The 18,814-nt window shown below is 45.3% G+C and overlaps 1 protein-coding gene across 4 annotated transcripts in view; it reads right to left on the reverse strand.

Moving 5' to 3' along the window:
- The window catches only part of LOC8035647 (hepatoma-derived growth factor-related protein 2), a 72,884-nt gene extending 54,316 nt beyond the window's left edge, over positions 1–18,568 (reverse strand). For 3 of the 4 annotated variants that reach the window (XM_029981268.3, XM_029981270.3, XM_029981269.3), the window contains exons 1-8: positions 18,107–18,542; positions 14,678–14,754; positions 10,541–10,679; positions 7,490–7,612; positions 6,874–6,924; positions 6,722–6,772; positions 6,010–6,286; positions 4,339–4,548 (exon numbers count right to left, since the gene is read on the reverse strand). In XM_029981268.3, coding sequence (XP_029837128.2) covers positions 4,339–4,548; positions 6,010–6,286; positions 6,722–6,772; positions 6,874–6,924; positions 7,490–7,612; positions 10,541–10,679; positions 14,678–14,754; positions 18,107–18,184 — 1,006 coding nt within the window. In that variant the 5' untranslated portion in view covers positions 18,185–18,542. Of the gene's footprint in view, positions 1–4,338; positions 4,549–6,009; positions 6,287–6,721; positions 6,773–6,873; positions 6,925–7,489; positions 7,613–10,540; positions 10,680–14,677; positions 14,755–18,106 lie in introns of all 4 variants that reach the window. The other variant, XM_029981267.3, reaches the window with a different exon arrangement.
- Positions 18,569–18,814: the final 246 nt, after the last annotated feature.

Below are 18,814 nucleotides of genomic sequence, written 5' to 3' on the forward strand. Positions count from 1 at the left end.
ATTAAAGGTGCTTTACGGAGCTTAATCATCGGATGGTAAGCTCTGATTCTGCGAATTCAATCCGAGAAGCATTAAAAGTATGGATCGAAAGAACCGGCGCTCCAATTGTCACTACCGCCAGAGCAGCCGACATGCAAAGCAGCCACCTCGCGCATGTCACATGTGCACAGCGTCCGATTTTGAAACTATATAGAGCACCAGGAAAATGACATACCCCACGAACATAATGTTTATAGTTCATTTAAGACATAACAAATAGCAACACCTCCCGCAATGTGTGCGGCTTCATGTTTACGTGTTAATGTTGCCACAACGGCAATGACCGTCAAAGGATTAAGCTTCTCGACTCGAAAGAAGGCACTTGCACAAAAGGCCATCCAATTTGTAATCGTGACTATGAGGTTTCAAAAAGCAATCATTGCAGCTCGGAACTGCATTGCAGAACCCAAGAACAATTCTTGGGTTAAATCGCTGCTCATTTCAATCTGAATGAACATCATTGTGGCTCAGGGTTCTCCCGAGGAATTTTTTAGTGGTGGACATAACCACCATGCGAGCGGCGGCAGCGGGGGGTAGTTTGCAATGGGGCACGATCTGGCTTGCCGACAGAACGCACTTTGCATAGGCTCTCAAACTTTGCGGCCCTGTGAGTGGCGCCACGCCATGGTAATAAAGCAAAAGCCAAAATGCCCTGGAAAAAAAAAAAGAGGGAAAGGAAAGGCGAGCGAAGAGGCACAGATAAAGCAAGCCAAGTTGCGAGCAAGCATTGAGCAGTGAAAGAGACGTCCTCTCAGCTTTTTGCTTTCTGCCACTCACTGCCTGCGGAAAGAACTGCTGCGCAGTGAGCATCCGTGGCGTCTGTTTATTTTCTGTGTGGCGGCAGTCGGCGATGCGACAATGTGGCGGTGTGCAGGCCTTCCGAGTATGATGGTTCGCAGCCATGTGCGCAGGCAAAATCGCATCGTCATCCTGTGGCATAATCTAGCGGTCAGTCAAAGCAATGGGTGGTCAGTCGGGGCAGTGGGCAGTCAGCTGGGGCGGTGGGCGACAGAGCCACTACTGCCCAGTGTGGGGGGAACTCTGTTGGGGCTACATGCAGTGATGTAATCAGTACTGCGTGACGAGTGTTAAGAGCCCAGAGATAACTGGTCGCACTGCATCGGCCAAGTCGCCCATCCACAGTGGATACACCAGATGCCATTTCGTGGCACACCAACTTCCCACCGTCTAAACTTCCATAACCTGATTCTAAAAAAATACTTGAGAAGCACGTTTTTTGTATGCTCTAAAAGCTGCAACTTAAAAAAAAAGAAAAGAAGGGACACAATCCACCTTGAATAGTTTGCTTCGAGATAAAGATTGCTTAAAAGTTTCCGCAGCATCAAAGGTCACGGTATGTTCGTAGTGCGAACCGACAACAATGTGGCAATGACACAACGGCGATGCATGAGAACTTACAATGAACTGAACCATTGGAAAACATAAACTCGTTAAATAAAAGAAACTTTGATTTCTGACAAGCATGTTTATGTTTAGGTTTTTAAAGGAACACCCATTAAGGCCCAACAATAAAAAAAGTGATTTGCAACTCGGAATACCCTTGACCTTCTTTTCACGACACAGAACCTCTTTTTATTTCACGACAGAGAACTTTTAACAAGTCGTCTAAAAACAAGTAAAGTGAAAAGAAAATCGTAAAACATTGTTTTTATGATTTTTAAAACCCAGGAATTCGTCCTTGTATGACGGTCACGCCATGATATCGGCATATTTGATGGGGGTGGGAAAAGTAGCCAGGCACTTTAAATTGTTTTGACTCTACAATTGATCAAGCAACATGGTTAACACAAACACAACATTGTGGTTTTTATGCACCTTGCACTTGCATGTCAGTGCCAAGCATCGGATTTTACAACCTACCGAAAAATACCGGGGGAGTGGGCACCCCTTCGACTAAACACTGGGTAAATCTACCGTATTTACTCGAGTAATAGCCACACTGTTTATGAGGAAAATCTGAGGGTTTGCTTTTCCGCGGAGCACGTAGACTGCCAATCACAGCGTTCGACAGCATGATACCAGCTGTTTACAGGACAGACATAACGTTTCCGTGAAAAGTAACCATCTGTGAAGATTGCACTTGTACGGAGAATCGTGTTCTCCATCTGGTTATTCGCTACGTTATTTATGCGCAACGCAATGATTGGCTGTATATGTGTTCTGTGGGAAAGTAGACGCAAAGGCCCTGTTCATAAATAGTGCGGCTATTACTCAAGCAAAAACAGTAGACATGGGCGCTTGTCCGGTCAAATCGGGCACTTAACGCATAATTCGCAGAATTCCCAAGTTTGGGAAATGTTAATAGTGGGCGCTTGAACCAAGTGGGCGCTTCCGCGGTATTTCACGGTAGGTTGGTGCCCCCTATAATCATATTTCACTACATTAGTAGCTTCTCTCATTGCTTTCCAACTGTGAAAAACAAAACTCGGCAATCAATGGTTCAAGTCAAGCGTTGTTTGCACTCTGTGTGTGAACAAGTAGATAATGACCTGATCAATGTACAAAACATCTCACAGCAGCAAAACTGAATGGGATGTCGCCCTATGGAGGCAATAAACACGATGGGCATGGGAAACATGGGCTTCATAAGAACATTGCATCAATGTCCATGACAATGCAGTTGTAACAAAGCCGCCTAGAGTGCATCATGTCCACGCAGCGTCGAATTTTGAAACAATAAGTAGCCCCAGCAAGGAGAAACACAGTGCGAATACCACGTTTGTACCTCCCGGGGTGCACACATTTTCATATTTAGGAAGGACCTTTCAAATAGGTAATTGCCGCCATACATGTACAACAGCAACCCTCGAAGGGTTAATAACAAAAAAAAAAAGACATTGAAACAAAGAAGGGTTCGGTGATACGGAAGACATTCTGGCCAAACCACTAGACATTAAGAATTGTCTTTTTCAGTGGGGCTTCAAAAGCCTCAAGAGCATGTGCTCATGAAATGCTGCACGATAGAACTACGTAGATGCAAAAACATGTGCTGAAACTGGAAATAATGTTTTTGACAGCCTGCTCGAAGACTGGGCAAACTGCAGGCACCGGCTCATAAGTGGAATCATTATTTGCTACAGCTCTCCAGCAACACAAGTTTCTCTTGAAACATCAGCAAAAACACAATGGCTCACATAGCCCTTGCCGAGCCGGCCCTTTCCTGGACCGTAGCAGGCTGCTGGTATAGACAGTAGGACTTAGGCCCACTTCAGACGGGGCAACTTTTCCAGCAATTACAGGGTTGCTGGCGGGTTGTTCTTTAGCTTTCCTTAGATCGACAGAAATTGCTGAGATAAGGTCCGGCTCGTAACGGACTAGCAACTCGAACAACTTGGAGATATTTTATGCGGCAGCAGCCAATCAGGAATACAATATTTTCATGTGACACCCCTGTGGTGGTGATGATGATAACTAAAGACTTGGTCCTAATTTAAAATAAATCATTTTTTGAAAAATTAAAAAAAAAAAAAAATGTTTTAGATAGATGAGTTTGTGTTCTCGATGCAATTTAAAGATATAAGAACATGATTTTACCATGTAACTGTGTGTCTAAATAGCGCAAGAAAAATAAAATTTAATGATGATGTCGAGTCTTAGCAATTCGGTTGCTGCGTCAAGTTGCTGGGCGAAATTGCCCCGTCTGAAGCGGGCCTTAGGAGTTTGCCTTACCATAGCCTGGTCTCACTATGCTGACAGTTGGCCAACTCTAACAGACATGAGAAGAAAAGAACATGCTGCCAGTGAAACATGTAGACTGACAAGAATGTATTTTTTTACACCTATAGGAGGGCCCTTTCTATAGATGTGACAAACAGGCGTTGCAACGCTCTTGCCAGATGGGCACTTACAACGCCTGCGGACAAAAAACAATTAGAGAATTGCAAATGAGAGCACGCCACATGGAGTACGAAAAACCAGAAACGCAAAGTAACAACTGGACAACCTTGAGTTGCTTTCTTGCTCCAAACATTTCCGACATAACAGCGCAACAGGAGTAGAGCTAGCTTAGTGAGACCAGGCCTCGACTCAAAAACAGACAAAGCACCGCAGGAGGGTGAGCGCATACCAATCCTGACAATTAATTTTTCCTTCGGAGAGGCAATTGCAGTCTCTATGATTGGAGAATGACGAGCGACGATGGCAACCACCGCCCCTTAACTTCCCGAGGTGAAATGCAGACCGTACTTAAAACATGTGGAACCCACAACGTTTGGTCACCGGATCGATAGAAGAAACGCTGAGCGGAAGATGCGCTGCCTCGTCAAGCGGCCAACCTACCAGCATTCTCCTTGGCGGAAGCCGCCGGTGGGTCAGCACTGGCGTGCTTGTCCCTGCGTCGGCTGGACTTCTTGGGCGGCTTTGCGGGAGGGGCTTCCTGCAGCGGAGCCGGTGCCTCCGGTTCCTCCTCGGCGGGCGACTCTGGTGCTGCGGGCTTCTCGAGCTCCTTGGTTGGCGCTTTTTCCTTCTGCGGGCTTGGGGGGCGACCTTCTGTAAAAGAGGTTTCACCAGAAACTGACAGAGATCCGCAGGTAAAGAATTACTGGCGGTAGTTGGTAGACGTCAACGCCGCGAGGCCCTTTCGTTTTTTGTTCGGCGGCCAGTGCCGTTGTTTGTGCGCAACCAGGGTTTGAAGTGATTGTGCTACGAATTCCACTGCCCTGAAAGGTTTTGGAAGACTTAAAAATTGGGAAGTTCCACACTTTGACAGTGATGACATTCCATGGAGGAAGAGGAGGTATTTGCCAGTATTAAATATTCTCTACTGGCATTTACCTCAAGAACCGCAGTAAAAGAAAAAATTTGGCTTTTAGTGCAGAGCATTATTATTTTCCCCATTTATGTAGAGAATTAAGATACATGTAGGTGCAGTTTTAGATTATGTCTGATCAAGACGTACCCATTTCAAATGCAAAAAGCATCACTTCTTCCTTCGACAGCCAAATCTTGTAACATACTGTATTTGCACTAATATAAAGCAAATTTTTTTTTTTCCTCAAAATTACATTACTCTAAAAATCACCTCGAGTTATATTCAAAAGCGAGCTTGGCCAGAAGCGCGTGAGTCGGGAGAAAGCCATTCCTCCGAGTGAATGCGGGAGATGGGTGCAAAAAGAAACGGGGGTGTGGGGAGGAAAGTTGGTGGTCTTGCATTACGTAAAAGAAGAAATAAAGAATGTTTAAAGATTTATCTGTCATTTTCATGTTTGTAGAATGCACAATCCGCAAAAACACGGGGCAGGTGCGCCAGCCACACAGGAGTGCCCAGCCACAGGAATGTGCGGGACACCGGGCAGTTCAAGCCAAGCCAAGACGGCTGGCTGTGTTTACACAGTCATGAAATGCGAGGTGTTTATGCAGAGGGACCGTAGTAAAGGGGAAAGCGCAAGAACGACCTGCATCCAGTCTAGCAGTCTTTGTTCTGATTGTGCATTTCTCAGTTTTTTGCTCGATTGTTCTGGGGTTTGTGCGGTGGTGCTTCTGCTTCATGCACTTCGTATACCAACCGACTCGACACAGTGCGCAGCAGTTCGAGAGGAACGGCTCGCGGACAAGGAGCTCACGTCGAAGAAAAAGAAACTACCAGACAAGCATATCTTCGAAGTTGCGAACACGAGTGCAGTCAAACCATACGCCAATATTTCCCAGACTTTAGTTCTCTTGTCACTTCTGCTATACCCTCGAGTGCAGTAACTTTACATTTCCACTAATAATAGTAAAAATTTTTTTCCTTTCACGTTATATTCGTGGTCGCCATATATTTGTGCGGATACGGTACTTCATGCAATATGCAAAACTTGCTTTTTTTTCTGAAGGTGGCAATGACTATGGGTAGTGTCAGCTGGAGGCGGGACAACTGAAGCTATGGCCTGCCGTTCTCACCTTGTCGGCGACTATAAAAACGTCGGTTCAGGTCTCGAGTACCAAGGATTAACGTGCCACACCACTCACCTTCCTGGCTCTCGGCAGAGTCCTTCGCCTCTTGAGACGACTTGTCCTTCTTGTCCTTGGCGGCAGACGCGCGGGACCTCTCGGTGCCGCGGCCGGGCGCCTCCTGGTCGCTGGCTTCCTTGTCCCCGCCCTCGGGAGCAGACGCCTCGACCGACCAGCTGCCTTCGTCCTCGTCGCTCTCAGAGCTGAACTTCTTCCGCTTGATGGTGCGGCCGCTGCGACTGCGGCTGGGCGGTGTGGCCGCCGTCTTCGGTGCGGGTTCCTTGGAACGTGACGCCTGCAGGTCGGTGTCAACGCCCTTTAATTTCGGTAACGGTCCTAGAAAAGGCGGATGCACGTGTCCAAAGGCGACTGCCACGCTGCTTTAAAATAATGCCAGACCAGATAGAAATAAATTCCCGATTCTGACGTGCCCCGCAAATGAGCTGCAGCGTCACCCGGGGTGCTACGCACAGACTGCACACAATCATACTGCACAAAGACATTCTTTAAAACCATTCAAAGTATATTACCCCTTAATACCACACCATGCTACAAAATGATGCGGTGCAACACTGTGATCTCACATCGCGAAGAGACGTTGTGTGACACCACAAAGCATGCCGGCTTTTTTATGCTCAAGGAGCTCCATTAGAACATTACTCGTCCGAGCCGTAGTAGCCCCGAGCAAAGGTGCCGGCAGTACCCACGTTCCAAAGCAAAGCACGCTCACCCTTTTCTTTGGTATTTCATCTACTCCAGATTTCGGCTCCTCCGTGGAATCCTGCAAGAGCAAAGAGGTCTCACATTAGAGGAGCACTGTTTCGGATATCCGTCACTCAAGAATGAGAGGCTAAAGAGGGGAAAAGAAAATATGAGCCTCACCCTCGAAGTTCTCTTTGTAGCCCTTTTCTTTGCAGGTGGGGGTTCAGTTTTCTGGGGAAGGATTATGAAACGGTACAAGGTTGAAGATACTTGGCATTGAAGCCACGCCCAACAACCATCGTGAAGACTTTTCTCCCTCTTAATTTCACAGCTATCAATTTATATTAATTTCACAGCTATCAATTTATACGCTCAAACCAGACTGACCTCCATGCAAACAAGAAGGCATCAGAAGCGTGCATTTTCTGCAGATTGACAGTTTAAAAGATTGAAGCTGGAACAGGCAAGCGGTAACATCATGCCCTCTAAGCCGTTCGCTAACCTTTGGAGCAACTAGGACAGAGTGTAAAAAGAGAAGAGAGTGCAGAAAAAAGGCACTTTCACATAATCTGACTATTGCAGGAGTTGACATACAGTCAGTACTACCACATTTAAACGAGAAAACTAAACGAAAGTCAGTTCTGTTTAGCGACACGACAGGAAATTTGTGCCAAGTGAACCCATCTTTATACTGCATTGCAATGCCCTGCAAACCAAAATAGCAAGTGTATGGATGCATATAAAAGAAAAAGCAACTCATATTTTTTGCAAATGTCCAGGCATACAAGAGCCTCACATTTTTGGAGGGCTTTTCATCAATGACCAATTTTTCGTCTTCCTCCTCCTCCTGCACCGCCTCTTCCTCCTCGATCACAGGCTCAAGCCGATCCTTTTTCTTGGTCGACTTGTTGCCAGAGCCCTGCCAACAATCGCACTCACAAAGATCAGCTAAAAACAAACAAGACATAGGGGAAGCTAAATCTGGGATGAGTGCAAAGTACATTTAAGTCCCTACAAACGACTGAACACTGGTTGCTCAGAATTTCCTTTCCAAACAGCAAGCTATACAAGATTATTTGGAAGATACTCCCAGCAAAGATGACTTCCCTTGCAAAATTAACGGTCACCCACTGGAAAGTTTAAACAAACTTCTCGAAAAAAAATTAAATGGTTCTTAAACCAAAACAACATTTCATCTTTTTAAGGTAAAAAAACAGGTACTGATTGTACGACTTTATCTCAAGAACTCAGTGTAGCATAGTAGAAGGCACAAGCTTGTGGGCTTACTGCCAATGGCTTTAACTGTATGTCACACAATCTGAGAAATGGCATATAATTGAGCCATAGGCAGTGCTGGATTCAGAGGGGGGTTTGGATGTCCTGAACCTCCTCTTGAATTCTAAATTCAATATGCTGATGTTCCCCCCCCCCCCCCCCCCCCCTCTGGATATACTTGCATCTGCCCCTGACTATAGGCATATAGTCCACTGTTGCTATCTGACCAGCTGCTCAAAAATGAGTTTATCTTGCGCAAACAAGAAATCAAACTATACTCCGTTTCACGATAACTTGGTAAACTGTGGGGGTTGTGATCCCCGCAACCCAATAAGAGAGTCAAAGCAAGGCGTGTGATAACGCTGCATGGTCAAGGCCAAGGAGGTTACTGCCACAGCAACAGCACCATCCGCAACAAAAAAAAAAATCTAGGCTGCTTCTTTTTTTTTAATGGTATTTAAACTTGAGCAATTCTATCTCAATGTAAAGTATATATATATATATATAAAAAAAGGAATAAATATTCATGACCGAGTTTTAATTATATTTAAACCAAAAAAGTGATGCTATATCTGTATTCGCTCCGGATTTTTTCTCCTTTAGTTGTGGCAGTGGTGGACGTTCATGCAACGTTAGTTGATTTTGCCGCAGACTCTTGGCCAGCAGACGACAGCTGGTTTCTCCGGGCTGCGCATTTTGTGCAGACACACACACGCTCCCGTGACATGATATTACATGCACCGCTCCGACATTTTTATCGGGTCGAAGGGGCCATGGCCTCCAGAGTTCACCAAGTTCTCGTGAAACAGAGTATAGGTCCAGCACATTTGTAGAGGCGGTGGCAAATTTCGCGCGCTGCCAAGACGGCGTTTAGTTTTAACTTATCGGTATGTTGCGCTGAGCCCCGGTCACTCGTTTTGCTTTAGGGCTTGCATGTGTCTTACTTTGTTCCGTCTACTACGAACGGAGTTGCACATCCCCCACGGGGGGTCGTTGCCCGCGGGCCTTGCCTCTTACCCGGGGCTCCAGACACACATATCTATGCGGGCATTCGGGGCAGGCACCGGAGTGCGGCTATCATTGGCTGGCGCGCCATTTCGTAAACTGGGCCGTGTCTCAAGCTCGAACGACTTCCTCGAAGACTTCGGGTCATGTTCCAGTGTTTCGTGACTTTGAATCAAGAGGCACTGGGCGCAACTGGTGTATACGCGCCGGCGTGGACCCGGCATCGTGGGATTCTCCACGAAACGGCTTCCCAGGTGCGCTTTCCGTTTACGCTGAGGCTCCTGCCCGCGCTCCGGGGGAAAGGACGTTTGCTAGCGGGGCATGTTTCGACGATTCTCGCCTAAACCGAGAACCAGTAGATCTTCCTTGGAACATAAACATATCGGGGTTTAGACTCTCAACCGCAGGGCCCGATCTTAATGACCACCTCGGCAACAGCAACGAACTCTCGTGCAATAGGTCGAGAGTGTGTCGGGGCCTCAACCCAATGGGATGCAGACGAAGCCCTCATTGAACAGAGCGGCTTCCGGCGCACTGTTTTAAGCCCTGACCGAGCGTGCGAGCCTCGAGTTGGAACGGGCTTGCGAGCCCCTGACTGTTCTCCTCCCGCAGTTCGCAGCGTTACCTGCCGCACGCAGCAGCCCTTGTTCGCCGGCTACTTAGCCATCGCCGTCACTGTGCACGGTAGGACACTTGACTTCGTGTCACGCGATCGTAAGCCTGTGAGGCCAGTGATTCCCAGTTGTTTGATTGTATCGTGCACTCCGGAAAAGTCCAACTTTTGTGTTTTAATCGAACACGAAGCAGTCTTGGTCGTCCCTGTCCTGAGTCCCCGCCGCCTACAGCCAGCTCTCCAGCAACCAGCATCGTTCCACGGACCCCCGGCCCTCGACGGTAGACACCTCCAGGGTTCCCACCGAGGTCCGGGACAACAACCTTACAACTACTACATCCATTTGCAATGCCCAAGGGCTGGCAGTGAGTTACATCATCACAAAAGCACAACCTAGCAGTTCACATCACAATAGGAATTGTGCACTCACCTAGCCCGACTGCTATGCATACGGCTTTTCTCTCGTTAATTTTTGATGAGGCATAACTAGTCAATGGTGAATAGATTACAACTTTCAAATGCAGCATAGTAGACAAAAATTTATCCCTAGAACAGCAGTGAAAAAAATGCCTTGTAACTCTTGCCAGCAGCCAGCAATGTTGCTCTTCTCAGCGAAATTTATTCAAGGCACTGAAGTCTGGTTTGTGCACTCAGTTGTATCCTGCCTCTTAAATTATGAGCACCTCCTGGTGCATCCCAAATATGAGAACCCTGCCATCCAACAAAGTAAGAGCTTAACTTTGCGTCAGAGGAACATACATGTGGCACTGTAGTCCACACGCATATTATGTGCAGGTCTCATAGGGCAACTGCAATTGTGCCTAACACTCATTACATCCACAAAGAAATGGTTACAGGGCAAAGTATTGCTCAGGGCTATCAGACAAATTCCAGACCAATTTGAGCTAGGAACCAAGCTCGGTGTGTGGATGAAGGTACCAGGACGAGACTCACCCCTTCTCCTGGAGGCTTCACGTTTGGGTTATTCTCTATCTCCCAGAGTCCCTCATTGAAGAACTTCCTCTTCAACTTCTGTCCATACTTCCCTTTGAATTCGGCATAAGGGAACAAGTCCTTCGTTCCTAAGGTGGCCCTGTAAAGCAGAGGACGGAAACACCCACCGTTCGGTTAAGGTACAACTCCACTACGTTTCCAGGGTTCGTAAAAACACTACCGCTTCTAAAGCAGTAAGCGTCCCTGAATTACGAGAGTATGACTTTCTTTCCAGTATTGCTCATAGTTCTGAAAATATCTTGTGCCACTGCTAGGCTTTGAGGAATAGGGCATAATTGTAACCAAAGGTTCAGGAATGGCGGCTACACTGGCAACCAGCTTTGCCCTAGGGCAACGGTATGCGTGACTGGCTAGTTGCATGAGCTCGGTCCTCTGGATTTTTCTTTGCTTGAGAAATGGAGCCTGTTTAAGGGGCAGCGCTAGTTGCCAGATCAGAGAGCAGTGAAAAAGCAAAGAGAAGTAATGGTTACACGGAACCAAAAGGACTTTATTCAGTGTTGTTACTTCAGCAGCAGCTGATCTGTAGACAGCCGCTAAGCACTTGAGAGCACTTTTAATGGCAGTTTCATTGAGACTGTAGAGCAATTCTGACACAATATTTTGGCTATGATCTCATGTCATACTCGAGCGATATATCAATTTTGTTTGGTTCAACTTGTGGACGGAGACTCCTTTAACCAAAGGAAACATGTTTGTGACTAGTGTTTTTTATTGTACATCCACAGGACAGATGACGATGAACCATGATAAACGAAGTATGTAGCATTTATTCACCGTGGATATCAGTATCAATGAGCACTACATGCACGTAGGACAAGGTGGAGGCAGCCAAATTTGAGCGATATAACATAGAAAGCCACAGAAATTAAACAATTAAACTTGTTTCCCAAGCGCAGACCGAAAATCCCAGCTGATGAAACAATTGAAATGTGTGAAGCTATCGCATCCCAGCCAGGTTGTTTAGCACTGGCTCGGTCGGCTGCTTCAGCTTGTTTTCAGGCACAGAGGCAGTCGTATTTTAAATTTCTCATTAAAACCGACCATCCATTCGCCTTTAGCACAAGGTTGGCTTAAACATTATGGCACAGTTGTGGGTTGACAAGCTGCAAGAACAGAATTCCTGCATAAATACTTAAAACTGCATAAAAAAAAAAAAATCCTTAATTTTAAGGGTGCTACAGAAAAGGCAAATTGTTACAAAGTAGGGGGTGGGGGAAAGCAAGAGTGGTTAAAAATGTGACCCCCGATACTCCCGGTTGCTCAGGAGGGAGAATAAAAATCAAGACAATTTAAATTGTGATTTAAATCCCATTGGTTTTGCTGATTTAAATCAAACATAAAAAAGCCTTTATATTTATTGTTTGTGAATAATATGATGCTTTCTATGTATGTTCTTTTATTTAAATAAAAAGATCATCCTTAAAGGGGTACTCCACCGATTTTTTGAGCTACCTCAACTAACTATATTTTATGACTCCCCGACCATTAGACTTTCCGGTATGCTATTTAGCATCGCGAAATTCATAATAGGTATTGTGAAATCGGCAAATTAAAATGGTGCAAAAACCAATATTCAAATATTCGCACACTTTTCAGTGCCGTGAAGTCAGTGGCAGGCAGGCTTGCCAGTCGAGCAAGTAGTCTAAAAATAGAATATGCCAATCATTTGTTCCGTGCTGGAGCGCGGATACGGGAGCAAGCTTCCAAAGCACTCATTTGACATCAAGAAACTGCTTCAAATCCGTTGGGAACAACTTCTGTAGTCCAAAAAGTTAACCCCTGCCTTCCACTGACGTCACTTTGTTGTTGTTGCCAGTAGACTTTCAGTTTGAAAAACATGGTGAAGACCAAAACTGTAAATTCAATAACTTCGCAAAAAAACAATATTTTGACCTAATATTTGGGATACTATTTTAGCAATGTTCGTTGGTTAGTTTAGCAAAATTTCAAGCAAATCGGAGACAATGAAAAAACCGGTGGAGTACCCCTTTAAGCAGGACAGAATTATATCAATCTGAACACAAGCAAAACGCGGTGCTTTTATGAATGCCGCTTATTTTATTAAACATCAGAGCAAAGTGGAAGGTGAAGAGCTTCTCTTCACCTTCCACTTTGTTTGTCTGTTACGTAATGCCGAATTGCAAACAAATCAGAACGTAACAAAAAATATAATAAAACAAAAAAAGTAGTTACATTAAAGCAAATACAGCTTTTCTCATTACAATAAACAGGAAGTTTTCCTTTGTTCTAGTATAACAGGGTTTGCATCAAGTTGTTAATTCAATTGTTGGAATGAAAGTTATTCTTCTGTGTTGTTCTCAGTGATCAAACAAATTGATCAATCATTCTTCTGTTTCATATATATAGATACTGATAAAGAATCACTATTTTTTAGCTATAGTGATTTAAATAAAATTAATCTGACTTATATCAAATAAATTTGATTCAAATCATAATAACCCAAATTATCTAATTAAAAAAAAAATTACCTTTATTTTTTTATGTTGTGCTAAACTTGCAGCATGTGACATCTTTCATTTTAGTAATGCCCCTAAAACTCGCATTTTAGGCAACGTGAAAAAAAAAATATATATAAAAAAAAAACGGAACATTACATTTTTTAGATTACAAGGCAACTTTAATCAAATCTATGACTGCGTCACAAACTTTGGCACTGGCCGACTTTCCCAGAATATTTTTCTTTGTGCTGCTCGCTGTGCCCCTTCGCCGATTTGCCTTTCGGGTGGGCCGCCCCGCGTTGCGACCATAAACAGGAAGACGAAACATGGCTTTGTTTTTCTCTTCCCTTTTCTTTAAACACCCCCCTCCGGGATGCCTTTAATGCCGACAAAGGCGGGAAATACGCCCCCGTGGAGAGGGACGGTTTTCGTGAAGAGCCGACAGTTTTCGAGCAGAGCTTTTTGGGTCGTCAAGGGGACTAGACATTCGTGGTTGCAGGGTGAAGCCAGCGATAATGGCGGTACGGCAACGCAATACTTTCCGAGGCTTCTTGATTGTCACCGCCGTTGTCTTCCTGCTAGCTCACCACCACCGAGAGCTTGACGATGACCCTTCGCCACCAAATTTGAGTGAGGCCCGTCTGTTCAAACTTTTAAAGGACGTTTGATTTCATATGCTCTCCGTCCGTAGCTTTCCTCTTCTATTTCATTGTCTATGTTCTATTTAGAACAACAGAATTGCTGATGTGCGCCGCCTGTTCGGACTTTCTAATTTTTCTGTAGGTTATTTTACAAACCTAAAGTGTCTGTAGAGTGCCGACCGTTTTCTTTTTCTTACCTTTCGTTTTCAATATTGAGCGGAGTTTTGTGTGGAACCTTGGCTTTTTTGTTGTGTAGTCTTCGCCTATGCTCCAAACTTTGAAATCTATATTTCTCTTTTTTTTTATCTTTCCAAGTAAATATATTGTTCCTTGTTCGAACGATGTGTGTCCACCTGAGCTCATTGCATTCCTACCCAACTTGGGCACTCGCGCCAACCGAGCGGGCTGACTAGCCTTAAAAAAAAATAAATGTTGTTCACAGTCGTTGTAGAGGGCCGGCGCCTCTAACCTCCAGGCGGGGGCGGCTTTGACAGACTGCCAATGAGGTTGTCTCATCCGTGCTAGTGTCACTGAAAGTTCAAAATAAATACCCCCCTCCCCTCCCAAAAGAAATATGTAGATTTTCTTCATGGGTACTAGAGATCCATACTTACAAGGTCACAACTAAACTTGTATGCGCATACACAGAGGAAGAACAAGAAGGTCACCTGGCACGCAGACCTTTAACTTCATATTTTGCTTTCAAATAAAAGATAGGATGAAGAAGCGTCCCTTGGTTCCATTAGTCCCATATTTTACTGGTTGAGAATCTCTAATATAAAGCCTTTTGATTCCTCCTAGTACACTATAAAACTTTCCTCAAGTTTTTGTGCACAAAATCTTCAGGTGAATTTCCTGACATTCTCGCAATGTGCGAATGATGGCTCAGCATTGGAAGCGGAATTTCTTAAACGGCAGTATTTGATAATTTCACTCAAACCAGCTAATGCAGATCAGGGCAGAGAAACAATACTTACGTCTCATAAGTGCCATAAAAAAGGATTGAGTACTTGTGCGGCTTAAGCTTTGCCTTGTCAGGTACAACATCTTCAACCTGGAAAACGAAAATATGCCCAGATAAGCGTAAGCTTCAGATGTTCCCTTCCCGAGGCACGACAAACATAGCTTTTAAATATGAGTCACAATATTTTAGTTAGGCACTCCTTTTTAAGTTCCACAACCCACTGTACTATTAAAGTGGCTTGGAACAAGAATAACAAAAACTGGAGTAGGCAGACTTTTTTTAAATTCTTTGTCTAACCAGTGGAACTCACATTACTCACTCATCACATGTCACAATATGAATTCACCATGCCATCCTGCAGCCATGACCCTCCTCCACTACAAGAAAACTGCATTCTAAGTTTGTTTGCATCACAAACTTAATTTCGTAACAGCTCAAATACAAAATACAAATCTCTCCTGTTGTTCAGGAGCAGACCTACCAAGAAGCAGAGTAATGGTAAGTTCACCATGACTGCTCCACGCTAATAAACATAGGGCAGCAGAATTTGGTGGCAGCAAATTTCTGACGGTGGCTACAGTGGCTTCTATTTCTGGCAACTGAGCCTGGGCACCAAATGTGGAGAAAGGAAAACAGAGCTTTGATGTCCGTACGAGTAACTTACACAACCATATACTGGGAATCCACACAGACGGGGTAACTAAAGATCACAGAAGCTGTGTAGGCTCCGGTTCGAAAATGAAGGTGAAACAAGACATTCCGCATCGCATATCAAGCAGTGCTATCAGTGGCGTCATAGGGGGGGGGGGGGATGGACCGCCCCGGGTGCAGCGCTCCGGGGGGTGTCGCGACGGGCCACGAAAGGGAGGGGGGAGGGGTGTCCTTGCGGGCCACCGCTCCGGGTGTTGCTGACCCTAGTGACGCCACCGAGTGCTATGCAGCAGTTGGTCTTGATGGTGGTGGCTCAGAGGCACCAATCAGTTTAAACAAATAAAGCATAAAGCTAAAATATAAGTATAAAAAATAAAGATGTAAAAAGAAAAAAATGAGGATAGAGTGTGCTGTTACAATGTCAATGTTTGAGCTAGACACTTCATTTTGTCCCAAATGCTTTGGATGCATTTATGTATAGTGATGTTATATATTTTGCTAATTGCATTACAATGTGCAAAAAAAAAGTACAGTGATGCTGAAATTTGAAGCACAGGAAAAAAAAGAAAACTGTTTGGATTCAGTTTTAACTGAAGCAGAAAAACAAACAACATGCAACTTTTCTGAGGAATGCGAAGACCATAGGAAGTGGAGCACCGTCAACATAAATTGAGATAATGTGGCTATGTAAAAATTTTCACAAGATGCCCGCTCCAATTTCCAGTCATCCAGGCACCTGTAAAGCTACTCCCGAGTCGGATTTCTCTCAAGCAAGGCAAGGAAGGCAACTTTGAAATAAAGAGAAAGGTTGCGGAGCATGCATTTCTGGTTCTTATGGTTAGCTAACAAGGGTTCTACCGATTAGGAAAGTGTGTCACTTCAAATGAGCTCGCAAGAGAATTTTGTAAACCACGTAACCAGTGCATGAGAAAAAGAAATCAGTCTCAATAGTGTGGAAATTCAATTATTCTACCAGCTTCATGAAAATGACAGCCACTGGGAACACTTGCGAAAGCTGTTAAATTACGGAAACGGTTTTCGGTAATCCTGCGTAAATTTACTCTGAAAAACAATATGCTGAACTATATTCATACGGGATTCCAAAGACTTGTAAGAAGGGAGGAAGAATGCTACGACCACCTCTGCTGTCAGCATAAGCACTTGCAAGTGTGTAGGGGTCCCTTTGGAATCTTTCCCGACGGACATCGGGAAAGATGGACATCGTAACGGCAGCACGAAGAAATCTTCAGCCAGCTTGCCGGCCATTTCCCACTCGTTCATGCAGGAACGGATCCGCCCGTATCTTGCATCCTCTGATCCAGGAACCCATGTTCTAGCAAGTGGTATCAAGTGCTAGGCGAGGAGGTTTATGAATTTCCTACCGTTTTCGGAAGGACTCATCCGAGTGACGATGCAGGGATAACTGGCAGTGATCACTGGCACGACGGATGAAATTTTCCTGAACCGGCCCGCAATAGTGTAGCCTAAAGGTCACAATCATTGCTGCAGAGATGTGGAACCGCGCTACTAGGCTTGACGTCTCCTGATTTGGAGATTTCCCCCACTGCCCTATAGCCTTTTGGTTACTACTACTAGTACCTATAATGGTAGCTAAACCCAAAAAGTGTGTCCTCATTTTGGTGCTGGTGTGCACACTGCCCATTCTTTAGGCCATGCCTACCCAATTAATGCATACACAGTGTCAGACTGGTCTATCTGGCCAGGCTACATTTTGAAGTGTACAGGTTTGCCAACACATCTGGTTGAAAGAATACTCAAAACATGACAAGACGCAGCCAAAGGCATTCTCGTTTCATTGGTGGCAGAAGGATAAAGTACTGATGCTTCCAGGGCAAACGTCTTTACAAATAATGGACACTTTTTTACATCTGCTCTGCAGTAGCAAATCTTTCGTTATGACATTCAGACTAAATTACCACTGCACTCCTGTGAGCTCTAAGGACACTCCATGGGCAATCACTCTAGAGCAAGTGGCTTTGAGACTATGGTGTGAATGCCTGAAGAGCTTCTGCAAACAAACCATAAAAGCAGGAAATAAGGGGCAGCAAAAGGGGACAGGTTAAGCAAGATTCACATCCCCTGTACGCTCAAGGTAGCATGCACGACACTAGCAGACCTACTCAAACGCCAGAGATGTAAAAATTTAAGCTGCAATAAGAAATAGGCTAGCTGGTGCATTTCTACAAAACTGAAAACGTATGGCGTCCCCATTCCTGTCTGCGTCTTTTGGCGCTTTCAAAGTTCTATACATAAATACATATTTTGCGGAAAATAAGAGGAAACACACAATTACCGAAAATAGTGAACAAGAAATCTTCAGCCACCGAATCAGATGAAAAAACGCTTATGCCCGTCGAGTATGGCACAACGCTACAAGAACGAGTTTTTTGGTGTGTTTTTTCGTGAACGTGTTCTACTGCGATTAACGTCTGCGATTCGGCATGCGAGTTGGAAGCAGAGAATGTTATTCCGAGATCGATGAAAACGAAATGTTCTGCCAGTGAACGCCTGCCACGTTCAGCGCTAGTACTGCACGGCTGAGCGTTCTTTCTGTCTCATTTTGAGCGAAGCGCAGCAGGCTGCATGAAATCAGCAGGCGTGCCGCCAAAAAGAACAGCGCGTAAACAAGAATGCCTGCGGACTTTTGGAGGCTAATCTTAGCCTCAACTGATCGGAACAGCTGACTTGAGGCTAAGCTAACTGCACAGAGAATGTAGGAATCGTATCTGCAACGCTGCGCCAGCAACATAAAACCGGCAAAAAAACTTACTCTTGCAGGCCATGGAGGGTAGCCGCGAACCTTGGCAAACACGAGATCTCCGATGTTATACGCTTGTTTGCCCGTCATTATTGAAGAACGGCTTCTGGGAACCCTACTGGTGTTCGTAAAAAGACTGAAACGCGTAAAAATAAGACGATTTGTTTAAACTGGCGTAATTGTTAGTGAGCGCGACTGGCGCGGCGAACGGGCATCACCACTAGACAATCAACACACGGACCGCACGGACACTCTCGATAACGGCGCGCGCTCGCTAAGCCTAAGGACCGCTAAAAGCTAAAAGCGGCTCAAAGCAAGGGAGAAAAAAGAAAAAGTTCGTGAAAGTGCATTGCCTTCACCATATAAAATTATCTGTGTAAATAATGCCCTTTTCAATTAGTGAGGTCTATAATGGGGATAATGGGTAGCGATGGACCGAATCTGCCGAACTTCAGATTCGGCAAGGTTCGGCATATTGCGAAACGTTTGAAGAAAAGTTCGGCAAAGATTCGGAAGACGTCTACGCACGTCGCGTACGCAGGAGAAAGAACTCTGGGAGGAGGCGAGTGGGGGGGAGGGAGGGAGCACGGGGCCCAGCTGGCCCAGCCTGCCCAGCCTGGCCAGCCTGGCCCAGCCGACCAGCCCAGACCAGCCAGCCCAGCACTTGGGGCCAAGGGTGCCAAGGGCATGCAAACGATCGACGTGCGGTCGTGCGGTTAC

The sequence above is a fragment of the Ixodes scapularis genome, unplaced genomic scaffold (assembly GCF_016920785.2).
Source record: "Ixodes scapularis isolate PalLabHiFi unplaced genomic scaffold, ASM1692078v2 PGA_scaffold0__279_contigs__length_252992795, whole genome shotgun sequence".
NCBI lineage: Eukaryota > Metazoa > Arthropoda > Arachnida > Ixodida > Ixodidae > Ixodes > Ixodes scapularis.